Source organism: Odontomachus brunneus, unplaced genomic scaffold, assembly GCF_010583005.1.
Source record: "Odontomachus brunneus isolate Ranch 3 - 2012 unplaced genomic scaffold, Obru_v1 Obru_scaffold_244, whole genome shotgun sequence".
In the NCBI taxonomy this organism is placed as follows: domain Eukaryota; kingdom Metazoa; phylum Arthropoda; class Insecta; order Hymenoptera; family Formicidae; genus Odontomachus; species Odontomachus brunneus.
In genome coordinates this window covers 263818-285572 of record NW_022639694.1, presented here as the reverse complement: position 1 = coordinate 285572, position 21755 = coordinate 263818, and the positions used below count along the sequence as shown (strand labels likewise).

General features: G+C 34.0%; 1 protein-coding gene across 14 annotated transcripts in view; it reads right to left on the bottom strand.

The window, feature by feature from the left end:
• Positions 1-21755, bottom strand: part of LOC116852654 (protein O-mannosyl-transferase 2) — a 168703-nt gene that overhangs the window by 119860 nt on the left and 27088 nt on the right. For 8 of the 14 annotated variants that reach the window (XM_032833205.1, XM_032833216.1, XM_032833203.1 and 5 more), the window contains 6 exons: positions 18683-18766; positions 18439-18523; positions 14709-14813; positions 14382-14490; positions 14039-14307; positions 631-737 (listed from right to left, as the gene is read on the bottom strand). In XM_032833205.1, the coding sequence (XP_032689096.1) occupies positions 631-737; positions 14039-14307; positions 14382-14490; positions 14709-14813; positions 18439-18523; positions 18683-18766 (759 nt within the window). Of the gene's footprint in view, positions 1-630; positions 738-14038; positions 14308-14381; positions 14491-14708; positions 14814-18410; positions 18524-18682; positions 18767-21755 lie in introns of all 14 variants that reach the window. The other 6 variants (XM_032833210.1, XM_032833212.1, XM_032833211.1 and 3 more) reach the window with 6 other exon arrangements.

The window sequence follows — 21755 nt, the reverse complement described above, 5'->3', positions numbered from 1 at the left end:
TATATATATATATATATATATATATATATATATATATATATATATATATATATATATATATATATATCCGTTTCGTTGGAGTGTATTTTTCAATTCTTTAAATTTGTTTTAAATGTTAACCTTCTCACTTTTATAACAAAAAAATTCTGCACAGAAGCAACAGTTTAAAATTTCCTTCCCTAGAGAAATAAACGAAACACGTGAACTAAATTAAACGTTGACAAAACATCAAAAACAAATCCATGAAGAACGTAGTACAAATATTCGGAAAGTTAGACTAAGTATCTCAAATAAGATATTGCCTAAAGAGTTCGACTTACGTATTACGTGTGCACTCATATTCGCTAATTTTCTTTTATTAATATCTCAATAATTATATGTTGGTGTTTGCAAAATAAATCAGAACTTTTTCGTTCAGTTTGGTGAATTCTATTTACACACAAACAAATATACGTTATGTTAGATATTCTGTTTGTACGCCCATGTGAATATATATAAAACAGAACATCTTATGAAAAAAAATTAGCTTTAAATTCATGAATCTATTATTATAAATCATTGAGATATTGATAAGCATAAACTACATACAACAGGATACATTGTAGGTCTTAATATATTAATTCTACTTACCTTTTATTCAGAACAGAAAGATGAATATAGAAAAACAGCATGTAAAGTAAAACCGGTAATAAGATGAGGCAAAAGCACCTTGCTAACAAATGTCTTCCCACGTAAGACTGTAAAAAAATAAAACAATCTTTTGAAGACTTAATTAATCATTCAGAATTTAATCGGAAATATAGAGATGTCCGGAAAGTCTATGCAAATTTTAAAACAAAATAAATTCAAATAAAAAATTGTTTAGTTAAAAATAATTTTAATCTGTAATATATATACCATTTCGTGTTCTACAATATTTTTTTATCTCTCGACTAATTTTATAATTCCTCATTCATAGAAGTTCTAGATTTTTTCGGCGAGGAAACATGGGGTTTAAGTAATTTTTGAAGCGTCTCAAAGAAGCAAAGTTCATATCATTAAAGGAGTTCTGCAGCGACCGAAATAAGTAGTATTCGGAAAATGCCATGCCGGGTAAATACGATAGATGAGACAAAATGTTCCAACCAAACTTCAGCAATTTTTGCTAGATCTGTAAAGAAGTATGAGGCGTAGTCATGATGTAGTCATGACATAGTTATGATGTAAAACAACGTCTTTCCGATTAATTTTGGAGGTTTCTTGCCGATTTCTTTTGATCCAGTTGCGAACAGTACTTATCCAAATTGATGGGTTAGTTGTTGGTGGTGATCACGATAACTATTATTATTAAATACACGTCGCAATATAATTTATCAAAAAACATACGTAACACATTTAACACATCAAATTAATCTTCTAAAATTTATATTTAAATTCCATCTACTTAAAAATCCGTGTGGACTTTCCGGGCAATCCCATATACAGTGTCCCGCTTAAGACGCACCAAAAGAAAAATATAAGTAGAACAGATAAAAGTGAAAAAAATATTATAGAGGTCATTTTTCGAAGAACTACGTAAAATTTCGAATTATTAAATAAAATAGATGGGTAAATCAGTGCACACGACGCGGCAGGAGGGATATACGGCTCACCGTGGCCGACGAAATAAATGGATGAGCGCACGCTCGTGGACGCATACACGGAGCTATCCATTTCAGTATGCCACCAAACGGCCCACCTCTCTGGCCTATAAGATAGGCCCGCGAGCAATTGTTCATTTTCTTCGCCAGCCTCGGCGAGCCGTATGTCCCGAGCCGTGTTCTCGAAATTTTTCGTGGTGATTTGAAAAATAATCTCTACAATATTTTTTCACTTTTATCTGCTCTACTTATATTTCTCTTTTGGTACGTTTTATGCGAGACACCATGTACATATAGAGTGTCCCAGAATAATCTATGAAGTTCTTATGAAAACGTAGAGGGTCGAGGTGAATATAAAAGTCCTATATTGTTTTGCGATATTCGTAATAATAACCGAGAAATTAATTGCGAAAGATTAAGAAAAAACATGTACTGAATGGTACATGTACTGAATAGAGAACGAAACGCTCGAGTCAGCGCAGCCCAGTAATATGCGCGAATGTCGGCATGTGGTGATTGGAAAAACAACACACCACTGCCTATGCTTATATCGCTATGTTCCTGCGATCTTGTCGCACCGCGCCAAGCCGAGATGTAGGAGCGCAGCGATATAAGCACAGGCAGTGGTATGTTATTTTTCTAATCGCTGCACGCTGATATCCGCGTGCTATATTACTAGGCCGTGATGTGACTCGTGTGCTCCGTCTTCTACCATTCAGCGTATGTTTTTTCTTGATGTCTCGAGATTAATTTCTCGGCGAATTATTATTGCGAATATCGCAAAACGGCATGAGACTTTTGTCTTCACCTCGACCTTCTCTACATTCTCACGAGAGCTTCGTAGGTTATTCTGGGACACTTTATATATAATATATATAATTATGTATATATATAATTATATATCAAAGTTAATCTTCACATATATCGTCAAACTCACTCTAAATAACTCTCTTTCAAGAGTTTCATCTCCTTATTATATAATTACAAACTAAAATGTTCAATAAAACTACGTAAATTATTTACATATATATTATTAGCAGAAATTACATTATTATTTTACGCGCCTTCAAAAATAGGCAAACCTCAAGAGCATATGTAGGGTTTTACGATCGGCCCAGTAATGGGCCAGTATTGGTTGTCACACTTGCAGTGCTGGCGCAACGCTGGTAAAAGTTACTAGTACAACACTGCTAACACAACAGCTTCTATCTGGATGATAACCTGGGTCCATAGCTCGTACCAAATCTGGCCCAACACTGGCTACCAAAATTGGCCCAATATTGGGTGTCAATGTCCATCTGATACTGGCTACTGACATCGGCCCAATGTTGCATACCAGTATTAGTCCGAGACTGCTCAGACAGCACAAAAAAATATTTATATACATTTTTCTTTCTTTTTTTTTAATTTTTCTTAAATTTTCCACTTTACTGTTTTACACGCTACTTAATTCAATTTAAATTGTACTTCGAAAATTTGCTTACCATTGCTGAGATTTGAATCTGGGACCTCTGGTTCTTAAGTCGATTATCTTACCTTCTGCACCACTGTTACTTCGATTGAAAAATGCTTTATATTGCTTTACATATGGTATATATCCATGCACGAAAACAAAAAAATATATATTTAAAAAATATTTACTTATTTAAAAGTAAGTAAAATACAATTAAATCATTTTGTAAATTTAAATAGTTTTCTAATAAGAAACTTTAATTTGAAAAAAAAAATCTTTTAATATTAGAAAATAATTTATTTAAATTTATAAAATGATTTACTTGTATTTTATTTACTTTTAAAACAAGCAAATATTTATTTAAACACAGTTTTTATATTAAAAAAAACTAATTTTTTTCTTGTAAGGAAATCATTTGCTTATTCTTATATATAGATATTTTAAATCAAAGAAATAATTTTTTCTCTAGAAATTCGTAATTTTACAGCTCATTTTACCAATTTAAAAAATATTACTTTATATTTATTACATGTTTTGTAAAATTTAATAAATATTTTTTTCAGTTAAGAAATTATATTTAACAAAATATATTTCTTTAATTTAAAGAATTTCTTTTCAGTGTACATTACCAATTTGAATTTCGATTTACTTATTTCCTCATTAATTTAATAATTATAAATAATTACATTTATTTTTCATATGTAATATTTATAGAAATATTTACACACACACAAAATATTACTACATATACTTATTTTTTGTTTACAATAAGTATTATATAAAATATTTAGTCTACATTTTAATAATATTTTTAATAAAGATTTTGATACTTTTTCTTTTATATATATAAAATATTTATATAATATTTCAAAATAAATATTTATAAATATCTATCATAAATATTGTATACTGTCTGGGTGGTCGCTGGCATTTACCCGACACTAGTAAACTTGGTCTAATAAAGTAAAAGTATCATAACCCGAATATGTATTTAAACCTGGATATTGTTATTATGGCTAAGAAAATTCTGGTTCATAATTGGGTGCCATACGTTGGGCAAGTACTGACATTCATTGTAATGTCAGACTATTCAATGGTCAATTATCAACCAATGCTGGCCGAGTACTGGCTAACAGAACTGTGGTTCAGAATTGGCTGCCGTACGTTTGCCAAGCATCAGCGCTCGTTATAACGCCAGACTTCAATGGCCAAGCATCGACTAACATTGGCCGAGTACTGGCTGACAGAACTCTGGTTCATAATTAGTCGCCGTACGTTGGCCAAACATCGGCGCTCGTTATAACGCTAGACTTCAATGACCAAGCATCGACCAGTACTAGCCGAGTACTAGCTAACAGAACTCCAGAGTTTATAATCGGTCGCCGTACGTTGGCCAAGCATCGAGCAGTACTGGCTAATAGACTCTAACTGCTAGATAAATGCCATAGCTCCGGTAAAACGTTGGGTTCGTTGTAAACCCTACATGGGAGTGTAGACAATTAAGAGTTAAGAAATATCATCTTGACAAATAGATAAAAGAAATGTTGGTAAGTGTAGGATAGTTCAGTGATGTGAGAGTAATCCGGCAAACGAAAAACTCAAATTCGAATTCTGATCTACTTCACCCTAATATCGCTCAATATATAAATGAATATAACTTCGACAAAAATGATCAAAATAAGGTAGTTCAAAAAGTTTTTTTATAGCTTGAAGTAGCAGATTTTTATTGTACGCCGTACAATCAAAATATAGGAGATTGCAGACATTACTCTTGTTACGTCCTGCGGACTAAATTAAAAATTATTTCGAATTAAGGCCGTTATAAGAAGTGATCATATTTGACAAACAGTTAGGAATAATTTAACAGGAAAAACTTTTAAATATATACAGGGTGTTCTAGACTACAATTCTTAAACTTCGTGAGAATGTAGAATGGATTGAGATGAACAAGAAAGTCTCATACTGTTTTGCGATATTCAAGTTTCAAGAAATTAATTTTAGAAAATCGGATGATCGACAATTGACAATATTGTGGATTTTGTTTACATTGACCAAAGTTGAGATTTTTAGCAATCCATCCGACATCCCCTACATATGTATTAAGATTCTTAATTAGTAATTTCTGACCTTTTTCTAATGTAAAGCGATTTCGTAAAGCCATCCAACATAAATCAGATTGTCTCAAGTCAATACGATAAAATAGTTAATTTTTTGTATTTTGATTTAAAACTTGAAATCTTTCACTGATTTGCGCAGGCAATAGATATTATCCGATCGAGCTGAACTTTTACACAATTATTATTGGTACATATTTACAATTTTTCCACATGGTGCCATTCCGATCCGAAAACTATCGCGTTTTTCGCTGCAACCTAATGCCCCGTACATGTGAAATGTTAGGTTTACATATATCTGATGACTTTTCAAAAGATTTTGTGAAAAAAATATAAAATCGAAAATATTCCAAATTTCGACGATTTTTCCATTTTTTGGCCGCCATCTTCAATTCGACATGATGTATTAAAAAAAAAATACTGACGAATTTGAAAAAGGAAGTATCTATAACACTATTCCATGCATTATGATCTAGCAAGACTTTTCCTAATTTAAAATAATTTTTAGAAAAATAACTCGAAAAATCTTTCATTTTTTTAGAAAAATGAGTTATAACTTTCTTGGATCGCTTCGTGGGTCAATTATACCAACAGCATCTGAAAGAGGATCTATATACAATTTGCCGATGTCAACTTAAGACCCGACTCTGGCGGTATCATGGCAACCCGACTGTCATTTTTTCGATCGCGACGCCGTCCAAGCCTAACTTGCCGACTTTTGTCCACGATATCGTCTTTCCACACAGAACAAAATATCTAATAGATTTATAAATCTGTGAAACATCTATGTTTATTAAAGATGTAATATATATATATATATATAACATATAAAAAATGTAAAAAAATGCATGTGGCAGTAAATACTGATAAACAGTACACTAGTATATACGTTGAAAAAGACGCCTCTGTTTCCAATTATTATTATGTACATACCATTTTGGTTTCGCTGCTCGCCTCCGCATGAGCATTATTTTTTTAACTGGCGTAGGGGCATTACTCTTATAGAGGCCTGTAGCCATATATTGAAGGAAGGAAGGAAGGAAGGAAGTTGTCGTCTGCTAAGAGGTTATGTAATCAGAGTTAGGAAATCTTTCCCGGGTGCACTGGCGTTTTACTCCTTCCACTTCTCACACAGAGACGCTTCTGTTCGGCCGAGCGCGCGTAGTCACACGGACGAAAACGTCTCTGTGTAAGAAGTGGAAGGAGCAAAACGCCAGTGCGCCCGGAAAGATTTCCCAGCTCTGCCACAGTGGCCTATTGTAGCATTAACGCCACTAGCGCAGTATCCGTGAATTATTATGGAAGTTTAAACTGCTATGTTTTATCTACATTTTAGCAAAAAGTAATAACAATTTTCCGTAAGAAACTGTGGTTTTCTAAAGCTTCTAAGCATATTTTTGAAGATTGGACGTTATTCCTTAGAACATTTTGTAGCCCGCAGATATTTCCTTTTTTTCATATGCATCATAGAAATTTGTTATAACCTACGAATTGTGCTAGCAAAACACCTAACTTAAAATTTTTTTTTCGTTTTCGATGAAAAGATTATATCTACCGGGTGTGTTTCAGAGAGTACTTTAAGTGTGCAAAAACACTTTTCGATCAGTTCAGTTTGGACGATATAACCTAAAAGGTTTGTAGGCATTCCGACATCCCCTTAAATGAGACTATAAGATCTCAAACGATGTAGAAAGAAAAAACAAAAGTCCTCAAGGGCGAGTTTTGTCGAAAACACGCTTTAAAAAATATTGATAACGTAGAAAGCTTAACCCATTAAGGCCCAAGAGAAAACCGCTAAGGATAGGCTTTCAAAAACCATCTAAATTAGGGCAAAAAATTTGTTAAAAAGTGAAAAAAAATTTGTTTGATTTCAAAATTCAAGATGGCGGACCAATATGTCGACCAAAAAATTTGAAATTTTGATCTATTTGAGTGAAAATCCGTATAGAGGGGGTTTTGGGTTCGCTGAGTATGAATATGTACTTATTTTTTCAAAATTTTTCAAAACGTACTTTCATTGAAATAAATCAAAATTAAGAATTTTTGGCCGCCATATTGATTTTTAAGGTAAAAAAAACACTTTTCTTCTACATTCTATTAAAGTATGATATTTTGCCCCAAAACAAACACTTTCGAAAAGTAGCTTATAATTTGATTGGATTTTTTGCCAAATAACAAAACTATGTCAAATTTTCGCATTTTTGGGCGGCCATATTAAATCCGCCATTACGAATTTTGAAAAAATAAATGCATATTCATACTCAGCGAACCCCAAACCCCCCTATACGGATTTTCACTCAAATTGATCAAAATTTAAAATTTTTGGGCCGAAATATTGGTCCGTCATCTTGAATTTTGAAATCAAACAAATTTTTTTTCACTTTTTAACAAATTTCGACGTTTTGCCCTAATTTAGATGGTTTTTAAAAGCCTATTCTTAGCGATTTTCTCTTGGGCCTTAATGGGTTAATACAAAAGTATTCCAATGTTTAACGACCCGGGAGCATAGATTCTCATTATCCGATCGAATTCAAACTTGATAGAAATTATTTTTTTGTTATATGGAAAATTTTTGGAGGGTGCCGCGGAAAAAACTCGAAAAAAAAAATGTTTGACCAAGAATAAATAAAAACTACTCTAATATACAGGGTGTCCCACAACTGGTAGAACATCCGTTAGGGGTAGGTAGAGGGTGAAATTTGGAGCTGAAAGTTCCTCTTCCATTTCTGGATTCGACAATTAATTAATGAGATATTAATTAATTAAGTCTATCAATCCCTTAACGCCCCGAGTGAGCGCTCAGGGCTGCAGGATACGGCGGACTCCTTAGGGGCTCTGCTTGTCCGCATTGTTAGGGGTCTTGCTTTTTCTCCCTTTTTTTATATCACAGAGAAATAAATAGGAATGAGTGAGTGAGTGAGTGGGTGTGTGGATGGGTGCCTGACCGGGGTTAGAGGGGTGGCAAGTTTTCAATGTATAGGGGTGATGTATGGGTGTTTTTGTGTGCGGTTATGAGTGTATGGATAATTTGAATATTTGTAGTGCAAGTGGGCGGAGTGATTGCACTTTATGTGCCGGAAGGGGAGGACATGTGTGGTATGCTTCTTTTGAGTACGCGGGTGACTTAAAAGTTTTCTGCATGTCGGTAGTTAAGTATCGTGAATGATTTTAGGGTATGTACAAAAAGGAGAGAAAAACAGACAAGCAAGGCTCCTAAGAAGTCCATGGCGTCCTACGTCCCTGAGCGTTCACTCAGGGCGCTAAGGGATTGGCAAACTTAATTGATTAATATCTCATTAACTAATTGTCGGATCCAAAAATGGAAAAGAAACTTTCAGTTCCAAATTGCACCCCCTATCTACCCCTAACGGGTGTTCTACCAGTTGTGGGATGCTCTGCATACAGGATGTTTCACTTTACGTGATATGGTCGATTATCTCGTGAATCGATGATTTTATTGAAAACGAAAGTTACATGGCTTGAAGGAGGACACATAATGAAAATGTGGACTTGACCTTGAGTGACCTTGTCAAAATTAGATCAAAGTCATTAATGTTTTTTTAAACGGAAACCCCTATTTTTTATTACATATTCTTGTAACTTATCGCGAGAGCTTTCCAAAACACTATAATAAAGTTACGTTTCATTGAGTACTTTCCGAGTTATGGAGCTTGAAATTTAAGGCAAGAGCGATCACTAATTCGGCCAACTAAGGCAAGACCGATCACTGATCCGGCAAACTAAAGCAAGACCGATCACTGTTCCGGCCAACTGAGGCAAGAGCGATCACTGAAAGAAAAAGCTATACGAAAAAAAGAGGAAAGTTGAATCGTTCAATTGGGAAGGATTGGACTCAATTCCGTGCGCGTGAGCGTATGTCAAGTAGTGCGGATAAATCGTGCGCGTGTAAGAATCCCGCTCACACGTGCATGCGTACATGAATAATGCCGGCGATACTGTAACATTCAAGCTCCATAACTCGGAAAGTACTCAACGAAACATAGGGTGCGTTCGCTTTGAACGCTTACGCGCTTTAAGCGCTTTAAGCGCTCACGTCGTTCACTTTGGCATTATAAGCGCTTAAAAACTGCATATTGACGTCATGCGTGACGTCATAACTCGCGCTTACATTCGCTTCTTCTATCGAGGTAGGGCAGTAGAAGCGTGAGAACATATAAGCGCTTATTTTCCAAAGAGAACGATAAGTTAGACTGCGTCAATGAAATCTAACCTCCAATATAAATCTTAAAGTGAAATAGTGTTTCAAAATGACTTCCAACGAGAGTAACAAAACCAGAGTAACTCTGCAAGATGTTACAAATAATAAAATGTATACACTTGTTGTTACATCAGATGAGGCAAAACATGTAGAAACAGGTAAGTTTAGGACACCTCTCATAAAAATTTATTATTTTTCTTATTAAATCATATTTATTTTGAGTAATAAAGCACTGTCCAACGGTACCCTTATAGAAATATCATACTAAGAATCATTGATAATTACTTATTTTCAGTATTAAAAATACTGGATAATAAGTAATTATCAATGATTCTTAGTATATTTCTATAAGGGTAATTAAAAAAAAATAAGTAATATTTTAGCAACACTAGTAATACATTTGATGAAGGAAACGGACTTCCTCACAAATTTATTGTACCTAAATCTTCATATTTTGTTGTATAAACATGAACATGAAAGTTAAAATCGTTGATCTTAAATAAAACAAAAGTTATAAAATGAAAAGTTATTAAAATGTGACTTAAATACTTCATCATTGTATAATGGTACAACCACTTCCACATAGTTTTTTAACCGAGGTATTGTTTTTTTTATTGATCCAATCATTACGGATAAATACTTTTCTAATTTTTCGTTATATAAGTTATTTGTTTCGTTATCATCAAAAACATCTAATAAAACTAATATTTGAGCAAATACACAAACAATTTCCTTATCTTTATCCTCTATTTTTACGCTCACAATTGCTTACAACAGCCAAAGGAAACGGTTATGATCTTTTCGATGAGTGCGCTTAGAAATCAAAGTAACCGGGCAAAAATAGCGTTTATAAGCGTAAGCGATTTAAGTATGTGAGCGTCCAAAACGAACGCATCCATAACTTTATTATAGTCTTTTGGAAAGCTCTCGCGATAAGTTACAAGAATATGTAATAAAAAATAGGGGTTTTCGTTTAAAAAAACATTAATGACCTTGATCTGATTTGGACAAGATCACTCAAGGTCAAGTCAATATTTTCATCATGTCCCCCTTCAGGCCATGCAACTTTCGTTGGAAAATTTTTTCAATAAAATCATCGATTCGCGAGATAATCGATCATATCACTTAAAGTGAAACACCCTGTATATAATATATATTTGCATCGCAAAAACCTGATTGTTTTGTATACTTGTTATTCATATTTCATTACATCTATGACTAAACTATGACTAATAAACATGACCGATTTTGCAACTCGTGTATTGCTTCTAGCAATTGCGTCAAACACACACACACACACGCACGCACGCACGCACGCACGCCTCGACGCGATGCGGCAAGACGTAGGAGCGCAGCGGTATAAGTATAGACAATGGTGCATTGTCTTCCAATCGCCACGCACGACATCCGCGCGCTATATTATTGGGCTGCGCTGTGACTCAAGCGGTCTGTCCTCTACCATTCAACGCACGCTTTTCCTTAATCTTTCACAATTAATTATTCGACTATTATTACGAATTTCGCAAAACGGTATGGGACTTTTATGTTCATCATCCTATTTTTCATCAACCTATTCTATGTCCCCATTAAATGTCTGGAGGAGAGTGTGAGACCCTGTATATATGTCCTTTTATATAAACAATGTATGTGAATATATGAGTACATTGTTGTGTATACATCTATTATGATTATTGTCCTTATTTGTTGAAATGTATTTTGTTTATATATTCTGCATATCAGTACTAAGCGTCTATTATTATGAGGAAGTTCGATGAATACATGTTGCGTATATTATCAAGTAGATTAGACGGTTACGGGTGGCGTTACGGTTATATGGAGTATTTCTATCTATTTTTCAACAAGTCCATATGTCGGAAAATCATATTATTATATATGGTTAGATTCGGCATAAAATATACTTTTTTTTGATAGACAAAATTTTAAAATTATAAAAAAATTGTTGAGTAGTGGGGGTATGTTGGCAATCATTATATTTTTCAAATATCTGATTTTGTCATTGCAAAGTACTCCTAAAGCCATTTAATTTTTGTTTAGAAAATTTTTTTCTATCTCTTATACTTTTGACGAAACATGCTTCTAAAGAAAAAAAAACCGTTTTTTTTTCAAAGGAGTGTTTTGCCCCTTAAAAGTCCGTCTGGGCACGCATAAAAAAATACGTATCTCCTCTTTTGGTCTAAATTACAACATATTTCAAGCTTATCCAAATCAGAGGTAACTACCTACGTGGGGTTCCTTGTAAGTATAAACAATCATGTTGTTGCATTCAGTAACGTATTGATTACATGTTAACAATATACAAGCAAACAATTAACAATACCTGCTGTGCATTAGTTTATTTAAAATGCTCAATCACACTTGGCTATCTGGGTTCTTATCGTGTATGTACTACGTGTGTTGTATGTACTACATACAACGGATTACAAGCGTGCCGGCGATTGTAAATTTTCTGTTTCTGGTTTCATTTCCGAGTTTTACTTTGATGTGACAATGAATGTTAGTGTAAAAAGTATTGAAGACTAAACATATTATTTCGTATTTTTAAGATATAAAATATGAAGATATGAAATTTTTAGCGAAAAACTGACTTAAAAACCGAACTTCTTTGTACATAATTCCAGCACTTCAATATATATAATAAATTTCATAAAAATTTTTTAATTGAAGGACTTTTCCATGGGTTGTAAACGATTTTAACCAGAAATGATTTAACAAGGTGTCAAAACATATCAAAATGTAGGTTTTAAAAGAACCACTTTTTACAAAAATTACGACTTTTATCATATATCGTTCTTTTATCTACTCCACTTATTGGGAGACTTAGCTCCTTAATCTTTCTGACAAAAATCTCTATAGGTTTCCAATAGCACTCTCTAATTTTAATCAAATGCGCCGAATAAACTCTTCTACAATGTGTATTATATCATTACTCGTTTGTGACTCGATTGTTTGCTGAGCGGAACTCAGGTTATCGAATATATAGGGTGCTCCGAATAAGACGTCCAAGAAGAAAAATATAGATATTAATTAAAATTGTTGAGCAAATCAGAACGCGCGACGCAGCAGGCAGGACATACGACTCGTCGCGGCCGGCGAAGAAAATGGACGATTGCTCGCGGGTCTATCACGCAGTGTTAGATCTAAAATGTACTCTCAACCTCTGGGTTTAAGATAGAATTTTACGTTGTTTAAAAAAAGACATTGATTCCATTATGTACTCTGATCTACTCTAGCTATGATTACCCCATCTATTTTATTTAATAACTCAAAATTTTACATGGTTGTTTAAAAAAAGATACCGATTTCATTACTCACCCCGATCTATTCTAGCTATATATTAGCTCTGGTATGGTATAAGTCAGACACCCTGTATAGTATCGAATATCTATCGAATATAGTATAGTATCGAATATAATATAGTATCAAATATAGTATAGTGTCGAATATAGTATAGTATCGAATATAGTATAGTATCTGTTTGTTTGAACATTCTTTTATAACTTTTTTATAGACAATACGTACCAACTAAAACCTTTTAAATGTTATTCAGAGTCATGATTTTGACAGTATATATGAAGATCAAGGTTATCGTTGTTTCTTAATATAATTATCTAATTAATTATTAAAGTAATAACTACACATACGCAACATTAAAATTATTGATTATCGTAATATACGTCATTTTAATCGACACAACTGAATATTCCCGAAATTAAAAAAGATATAGAAAAGCATTTCTCTCTTTATGTCCAACAAAAATTGATATCGAGGGAAAAAGAAGATGATACTTATTTGACCTTGGAATGATCTTGGAAAGCTCTGTCAAGATCAAGTTTACTTTTTTAAATAGAATTATGTGGTTCTTTTTATATAAATAGATTCTTCTGGTCATTCTTCATATAAAAGTACCGGAATGAAATCATCGAAAAATTAATACTTTTCAAAATATTTTATATTGTATCTTGATACTTTTCAGAATAAAATATCTCCTAAAATACATTCTTCAATAACCTTATCCTAATATACTTTTGTATTTAAAATGATATTTAAAGCTGATTGTTGCAGAAAAGACATACAAAAATTTTAAATGAAATTCTGCATATTTTATAGACTTATGGATATACACCAATGTGCAAAAATTAGTATCACTGATTTTCTCATTATTCTACGTACGAAAGTATTCAGATGAGATGATCGAAAAGTAAATAATTTATAAGATATTTCATATTTTATATTGAAAATAGGACAAAATGTGAAATATATCTCGGGAAGCATACACTTTTCGATGATTTTATCCCGGTACTTTTGTACGCAAAATGTCCAGAGGAATTTATTTATGTTTAAAAAATTATATGATTCTATTTAAAAAATTAAAGATGATCCTGACAGTTTTCAAAGTCATTTCAAGACTAAATAAATATTACTTCCTTTTCCCTCGATATACTACAACTTTTATTCAAAACACTTTTCGACATCTTTCTGAATTTCAGAAATACTCGGTTGTATTGATTAAAATGGGACGTGCTGTATAATATTAGCGAATGAGAAAATAACAGAATTTACATGATTTTCAACGTAAAATTGTGAAATGGCACTCATTACATAGATTACTTACGATAGAATTGGACAGATCCCCTAATTCTCGCCAAAGCTCGTGTACAGTATAAAGACCCACGAGTAGAACAACGAAAAGCCCAACAAATTTCACACTAATTGTACACGCAAGCGAAGCTCCAGTAAATGACAACCACAACCACCAAGAACATGTAAATGGTTGATTTCGGAGCGACGCCACGCGCACCATTCCCCATGTCGCGCACATCATAAAACATAACAATATTGGGTCCAAGAGAATATACTGATTTAATGTCAGCAGTCCTACATCTGAAATGGAATTTATTTACCGATATTTTGATCAACTAGATTATCTCATTTATTATAAGAATACTGTAATTTACCAAATAAAATAAAAATAGCAGCAAGCGAGGAAGCACGAGTGGACTTAGTGAGATCCCATACGATGAGATACGACAAAGGAACAATGCTTGCACCTAAAGATGTGCAGAACTAAAATAGGAAAATTGCATTTAAATTTTACTTATTTACTTTAAATTTTACTTAATACTTAATACTTGATACTTTAAATTTTACTTTCGATAGTCTAAATAAAAGTAAATTTTATAATTTTCTTGTAAATTTTTTTTTAATTTAGATGAAGTTAAATTAACTTAAAAATAATTATCTTACAATTAATTAATTTAATTAATTAAGTTAAATTAACTTACAATTCTCATGCCGATATAATTAACATTTTCAAATTTATCTCCAGGTTTTTCAAAAGCAAATGTACCATCATAGCCAGTTATATATCCAGACAAAGCAATAAGCATCTAAAATTTAATGTTATTACATACATATCAAGTAAATTGAGTTATTAATTATACTGCATTTATGCTAAATAAATAAAAGATGAATAATACTTTGCTAATATGAAAACAAGTATGAAATAAAAATCTTGTCTATAATGAGCAAATTTTCTCAGATAAATATATGTATTGGATTGAAGATAAAAGAATATATTTATGTAGAATATATTTATAAAATCTTATATTGGCTTGCTAATAATATGTTAGTAGGAAAAAACTACCAGTCGGTACTCTACCTGTTTTTGGCACTCTTGCACGGATATTGTCGAGTATTAACTTTTTAAGTCATGAATTTTTCTGGACAACCTTTTTGTCTGTTTAATCGATATCTGGAGGTTTTTGGGATCGTAAATTACAAATTTGAAGTCAGTTTTTGAAAATTCAAGATAGAGGATCCAATATGGCGGACAACAATTTTAAAACTCCCTCGATTTCCGTAAAAATTGATATCCGAGAATTTTTGGCGTCGCTGATCACGAATTCGAAATCACTTTTTTGAAATTCAAGCTGTTCACTCAAGCTGTAAACTCAACTTCACTCATTTACGAAAAGAAATATAACTTATTCCGCTTGTTGGTATTTTAGCTGGCTATATTGAGTTCACCACTTTAAATTTTGAAATTTTTGAGGCTGCGTTATCTACAGCTCAAAAAGCATCAATCAAGCCATTTTTCCATAGGTTTACTTTGTAATATTTTTGGCAAATGAATTTTTTTCAAAAAAACACCATTTTTTACATTAATTTGTTTATGAATAATTGAACTTGCAAAATTTAATGTTCTATGCAAATGATTCTGTTAGAGGAACATATAAGCTTCACAATGAATCCACATTTACCGCCTCAAAGTCTCTACAATTAGTTTAAATTCGTAAAAACAATTCTAAAAAAAAGTATCATATAGGGATGTGCCGGATATGCGGCCTATCCGGCCATCTCTTTACAATCCGGCCGGATAACCGAATTTCATTAGTATCAGAGTCGGATAACCGGATATTAATTTATTAGTATAAGTTTGAAAGTTTGCGCCATTAATGCAGAATTCGAAATTTAAAATTCTCTAAGAACAAACAAACTAATTATATTTTATTAAGTCAACTCTGTAATATACAATCTTTCTGAACATTTATTTTCAATAACGCTTGGCAGTGCCGTCAAAGTGACCCGCTCTCTCAGGCCAGCACAATATGCGACGCGATATGCGACGCGCGATATCCAATGAGCGTATAGTTTTACCGGAAAACCAGTACTCTGATTGGATATCGCTCGTCACATATCGCGTGTTACGTCGCACATCGCGCTGGTCTGCAAGAGCCATAAGAGAAACAAAAACTCTGTTGTAAGGTGAAGTCCAGTTGCACACAGACCGATTCGACACGGAGTGTAATAATTGGTTAGATCTAGTTGGATTTAGTAATTCATTAAATAAAGCAGAGCACCAGTTGATAGTGTGCAATTGGAACAGTCTCGTTGTAAGCTACGTGGTATAAATATTCTTATGATCGATTTTAATGACCAATTATATATTAAATTATATGGCAAATATAGGCAAACGATATGTAATGTATTACTTATGTAAATGTTAATATAGAAATTTCTTTAGAAATTAGTATCGGATAACCGGTATCACGTTATCGGATATCCGGTATTTGGTATCTGGCAAATTCAATATCCGGCACATCCCTAGTATCCCTAGTATAATACACTATGACTTAAAAGGTTAAGATGAGTATAGAGATTAAAAAAAACGAATAAGTAAATAATAAATAAGAATTGATAAGTAATTGATAAATACACCTTAATATTTGATGGAATCCGAGCAAAGTACCAAAAACTGTTGCTGAGTGCTGTATCGAGTACTGGGTAGAGTCACTATAAACAGAGTTTGGCCATAACGCGCGGTTTCGTCAAAATCCTGCGAGAAAGAGAGACATATTTTCAATCTCTATCTTTGTCTTAACCTAAGCTACTGCCATAGGCGTACTGTGATTGGATATTGTATGAGATTTGATGAAACATAGCGAACCAATCAAAAGTTATTCCCTTATGGCCAAACTCTGCTTAAAGTGATTCTAGTATTGGCTACTGGGCGTTTTCCTCTATATTTCCTATCATTTATATTTGATCCTAAATAACATACTGGTATGTTTCCTATTGACAAAATGTTCATATTTAAAAAGGCAATAAAATAGGAAAATTATCTTCAAAAAGTAATAAATCAATAAAAGGAAAGATTAAAACTTACAAGAAAATGCCTCAATTTACGAAATTAAATTCTAGACGAATCCCAATAGCTTATTCAGTAGTTTACATCGAAAGTAATCTTAAAGGGATTTAAATGAATGGGCCTTCATTTCTAAAAAAAAACAAAGAAAAGTTGGACGCTTCGAACTGCACCGATTGAAACCCGAGTTAATACTCTCTGTCAGCAAGACAGTGTGACGGAGTAGATTAAAACATGCGTCGTAACTTTTTAAATGCTGAGCGTTAGAGTCTCACAGATTTTTTTTTGGTGGAATGTTCGTTTTGCTCATTTCTTTTTTTTTGGTGGAATGTTTTTTTTTTGCTCATTTCTTTATTTTTTGGGAATGTAATTAATAATTTTCATATATTATTTTTTTTCTTCTCCATTTATCCTATCCCATGTTTTAATAATGTTTTTATAATTAGGGGAAAATTTTCAGAGTTCTTAAATTTCAAATAGTATAGAAATATAATTTGTAATAATTTTAGCAGAATATATTTTTATAAGTAACTACATACAATAAAGTTACAATGTTGTGGATAAAAATTTGTACAAAAACTTATGTAATTTATAAGATTAATAAAGTTTATAAAAAATCTATTTTACTAAAACTATACTACGAATTATATTCTATATTATTTTAAATTAAAAAATTGCAACAATTTCCCAATGAAAAAATGGAATAAGTTATGAAAAAAAGGATAATGCATAAAAATTATTGATTATATTTTTAAAATAAAGAAATAAGAAAAAAAAATAAACATTCTATCAAAAAAGTGATCTTTGAAACTTGAATGCTTGTCATCAGCATCGAAACAGTCAGAATATATTATAGTTCACATGGCCACATCACGTAGCCGAGTGATGAAAGTGTTGATTCATCTCTTATAAACGATATAGTTCTAAATGTCTACTTTCCTTGATTTTTTCTCTGAAATAAAAGCCTAATTACTCCAAATTTTTTAGGATTATTGTGCTCTTGATACAAGTTATTGAACAAGCTATCACTTATTTGAAACTTGATTTTGAGAGTTGCAATATATTGTTTGTTAGTCTTATAAGCTGGAGAAAAGTTCCACAATCAATTTGGATTTTTTTTTAAGAAATTATTGTTTGTCTCATGTTACCATTATAAAGAATTAATTATTAAACATTTAGTTTATGTCCTTTAATACATATATATTTTTTTATCTACAAACATAAAAGTATATGATTCGAATATTATAAAACACAATTTAAAAAATCACTTATGCATAATGTTTTGCTACATAATACGTCAGTATAATAACAATTGTTTAAAATAATTATTTACACATACTTAAAAGATTTCCACAAAAATTATATACCTTTCCCAAAGGCGGATGTACATCAAAAAAGAATGTCCTATTTATGTACCAATTGCCCATTTTTCCAAAATGAGTTTCATCCCAACTAAAATCAAAGAATTTCTACAGATTCTATACTAATTTATAATAGTAAATTTAATAAAATTTAATAATAAATTTAATAAAATTTAATAAAATTTAATAAAATTTAATAATTTCATTAAATAAAATTGGTACTGTAGTGCTGAGTTTTAATTTGTCTTACCAAACATGCTGAGGCTCCGTAACTTTATAGAATCTTGTGAGTAATGTCAGCATAGTTATACATCCCAGTAAGAGCCACCAATTCCTACAAATGTCATTAATGTATGTACAAACATATGTATGAGTATATATAAACTATTATTGATGCAAAGAAAGACCACAAATGGAAGAGTAGTATAGTAGAGTAGAAATGAGACTGTATGCTAGTGTATGTAGACAACAATATATATGCATGCAATATAATTTATTAACCCCGGTATTGACGCCATATGGCACACAACGTTTATTTTCTGATTAGTAGGTCCGATTTTCATAAAACTTGGTATCCTCTGGTTTTTGGAATCGCGAAATACGAAATTGATGTCAAAATTCCAAAATTCAAAATGACGAATCTAATATGACGGATGAAAATGCTAAAGATGATCTGATTATGCTGAAATTTGGTACTAATAAGGAACCCTACGTAGATTGTTACCTCCGATTTGGATGAGCTTGAAATATGTTGTAATCTAAATCAAAAGAGGAGACACGTATTTTTTTATATGTGCCCAGACGGACTTTTAGGGGCCAAAACACCCCTTTGAAAAAAAATCGCTTTTTCCTTTAGCAGCATGTTTCGTCAAAAACACAAAAGATAGAAAAAAATTTTTTAAACAAAAATTAAATGGTTTTAGGAGTACTTTGTAATGACAAAATCAGATATTGGAAAAATGTAATGATTGTCAACATATCCCTTCCACTCAACAATTTTTTTTGTAATTTAAACATTTTATGTCCACCAAAAAAAAAGTATATTTTATGCCGAATCCAACCATATATAATATGATTTTCCGATATACAGACTTGTTAAAAAATAGGTGGAAATAACCCCAAAGAACCGTAATGCCATCCGTAGCCGCCTAACCTACTCGATAATATACGCAACATGTACTCATTGAACTTCGTCATAATAATATGCAATTAGTATTGATATGCAGAATATATAATCAAAATATATTTCAATAAATAAGGACGATAATAATAATAACAATAGATGTATTCACAACAATGTACTCATATATTTACATACATTGTTAATATAAAACGATACACACACGCGCAAATACACAAACACAAACACACATACGTACATACGTACATACGTACATACGTAAATACGTACATACGTACTGTAACGCTGCACTCGCGACTCGCGCAGTCGGCACACGAATCGGGTGCAGCGACAAAATTATTTTATTTACTTCCTGGTCAGCTCTCACAGTTCGGCGGATTTCGCGAGACCCGACAGCTCAACACAAAAAGAGAACTCTAACTGGGCGCCAGGTACGGCGGTCCGTACCCACTAAAAGAATCGTACACTAAACACGAAAAGGTTGGTCTCGCCGAAGAGTAGCACTCGTCGTCCGCCCGAACGGCTGACCCGAACGTCCGACAGCTCAGCCCTCTTCGCGGCAGAGGGGCTGGTTCGCGCGAGGTCGGAGGTGAAAGGATAGAACAGCGACTAGGATAATTAAATGAGCCGAAATATCTTGAGACAACGTTTATTGCTCGTTACCGTTACACTGGCATTAACCGGCAGCAAAGATACTATGATAATAAACTGAGTCCTTGTTCGCAATCGCGACAGAGATATTCGGCAGCGCGAGTTAGCGTCGTGACCGGCGGAGGTCACGACCGCCACGTAAGCGTTCGGCGGTGTATCCGCGTCGACGGTACAACCGGCGGATGTTCGGCGGGTTTGCTAACGTCGAAATGATCCCGTGAACTTGTCCCTCTAACGCGCGGAAGGGACGCGAGCCCTTGTCCTTGTCCAGGAGGACAGCCGGGTCCCCGCTTGTCGACGCCTCGCCCGCTCCGCGCCACGAAAATCACCAAAAGATATAGTCTTCGTCCCTTTCGGAACGGACTCACCAAAGCTTGAGCGGAGCGGGGGCAGCCGATAGCTGGCCTCGGCGGTCCCTCTGGACTCACACGAATGTGACCCTGGATCTCGCAGCGATCTTACGGTCGAAGGTCGAGTCGTCGGTGCCTCGTCTTCCAGTTCTCGGCTCTACGGATGGCGCGTCCTTCACACTCTAGATTCCGTGTATTTGGCGAGATGGGCGACAAAAGCTCTCGAACGGTCGTTGTCGTCCCGTTTTATTTGAGGTGTTTGAACTCGCTTCCGACAGCTCTTGGGCGCTCATTGGCGGGATCTTTCCCCCGTTTCTCGATCTCAGATTCTGCACAGCTGTTTTCGGTACGTCAGGCTTTGGAGCTTCCTTGTCCGTCTGACCTTGGCTTTAACTCCTTTGCGGCAGCCGTTGTTTGCGTCGATCCACGAGCCTCGCGGCGTCCTCGCTCGGATCGGAGGACGCTCCGGGTCGCGGAGGATGTGCTCGCCGATTTCCTCCGGTGGCAGCTATCCTCCGCTCGTCCGCGGTGTCGATCCACTCCGTCCTCGCGGCTTCCTAGCGACAGCCTGTGATCGCTCCCCTTCGGCAGCTTCGCTTCGCCGTTCAGGATGTTGCTGAAACAGTTCTGTGTTAGGTTTTCCACCCTGTGGGTCCCTACTGAGTCGTATTATTAACGGAAGCGGTTCACCTGGAGTAGCAGGTCCTGCGGCCGTTCCTCTCGCAGGCTTTTTCTCTCCCACGGCGGCAGCAGTCCTCCTTGCTGGTGGCCTTCTTCTTCCTGACTCAACCTCGATGACCGTATTTATACACAAAAATATGATTCGAGGGCTGCGTATGATTCGATGTCGCGTCCTAAACGCCTCACGGCTAGGACGCGACATCCGCCTGCAGCCGAGAAGCTCATAATGCTTCCTTACTATCGACTACGAGTGACGGACGATATTTACAAATCTTCACGTCACAGTACATATATATATATATATATATATATATATATATATATATATACATGTGTACGTATGTACGTATGTACGTACGTACACTTTCAGCCTTCCGCTACGTTCTTTGTCTTCGACGTCAAACTCACCGTTCTTAAACTTTTGAAACCACTCACGGCAACTTCTCTCACTTAAAGCAGCCTCACCATATGCTTCTACAAGCAATCGATGCGCCTCAGCT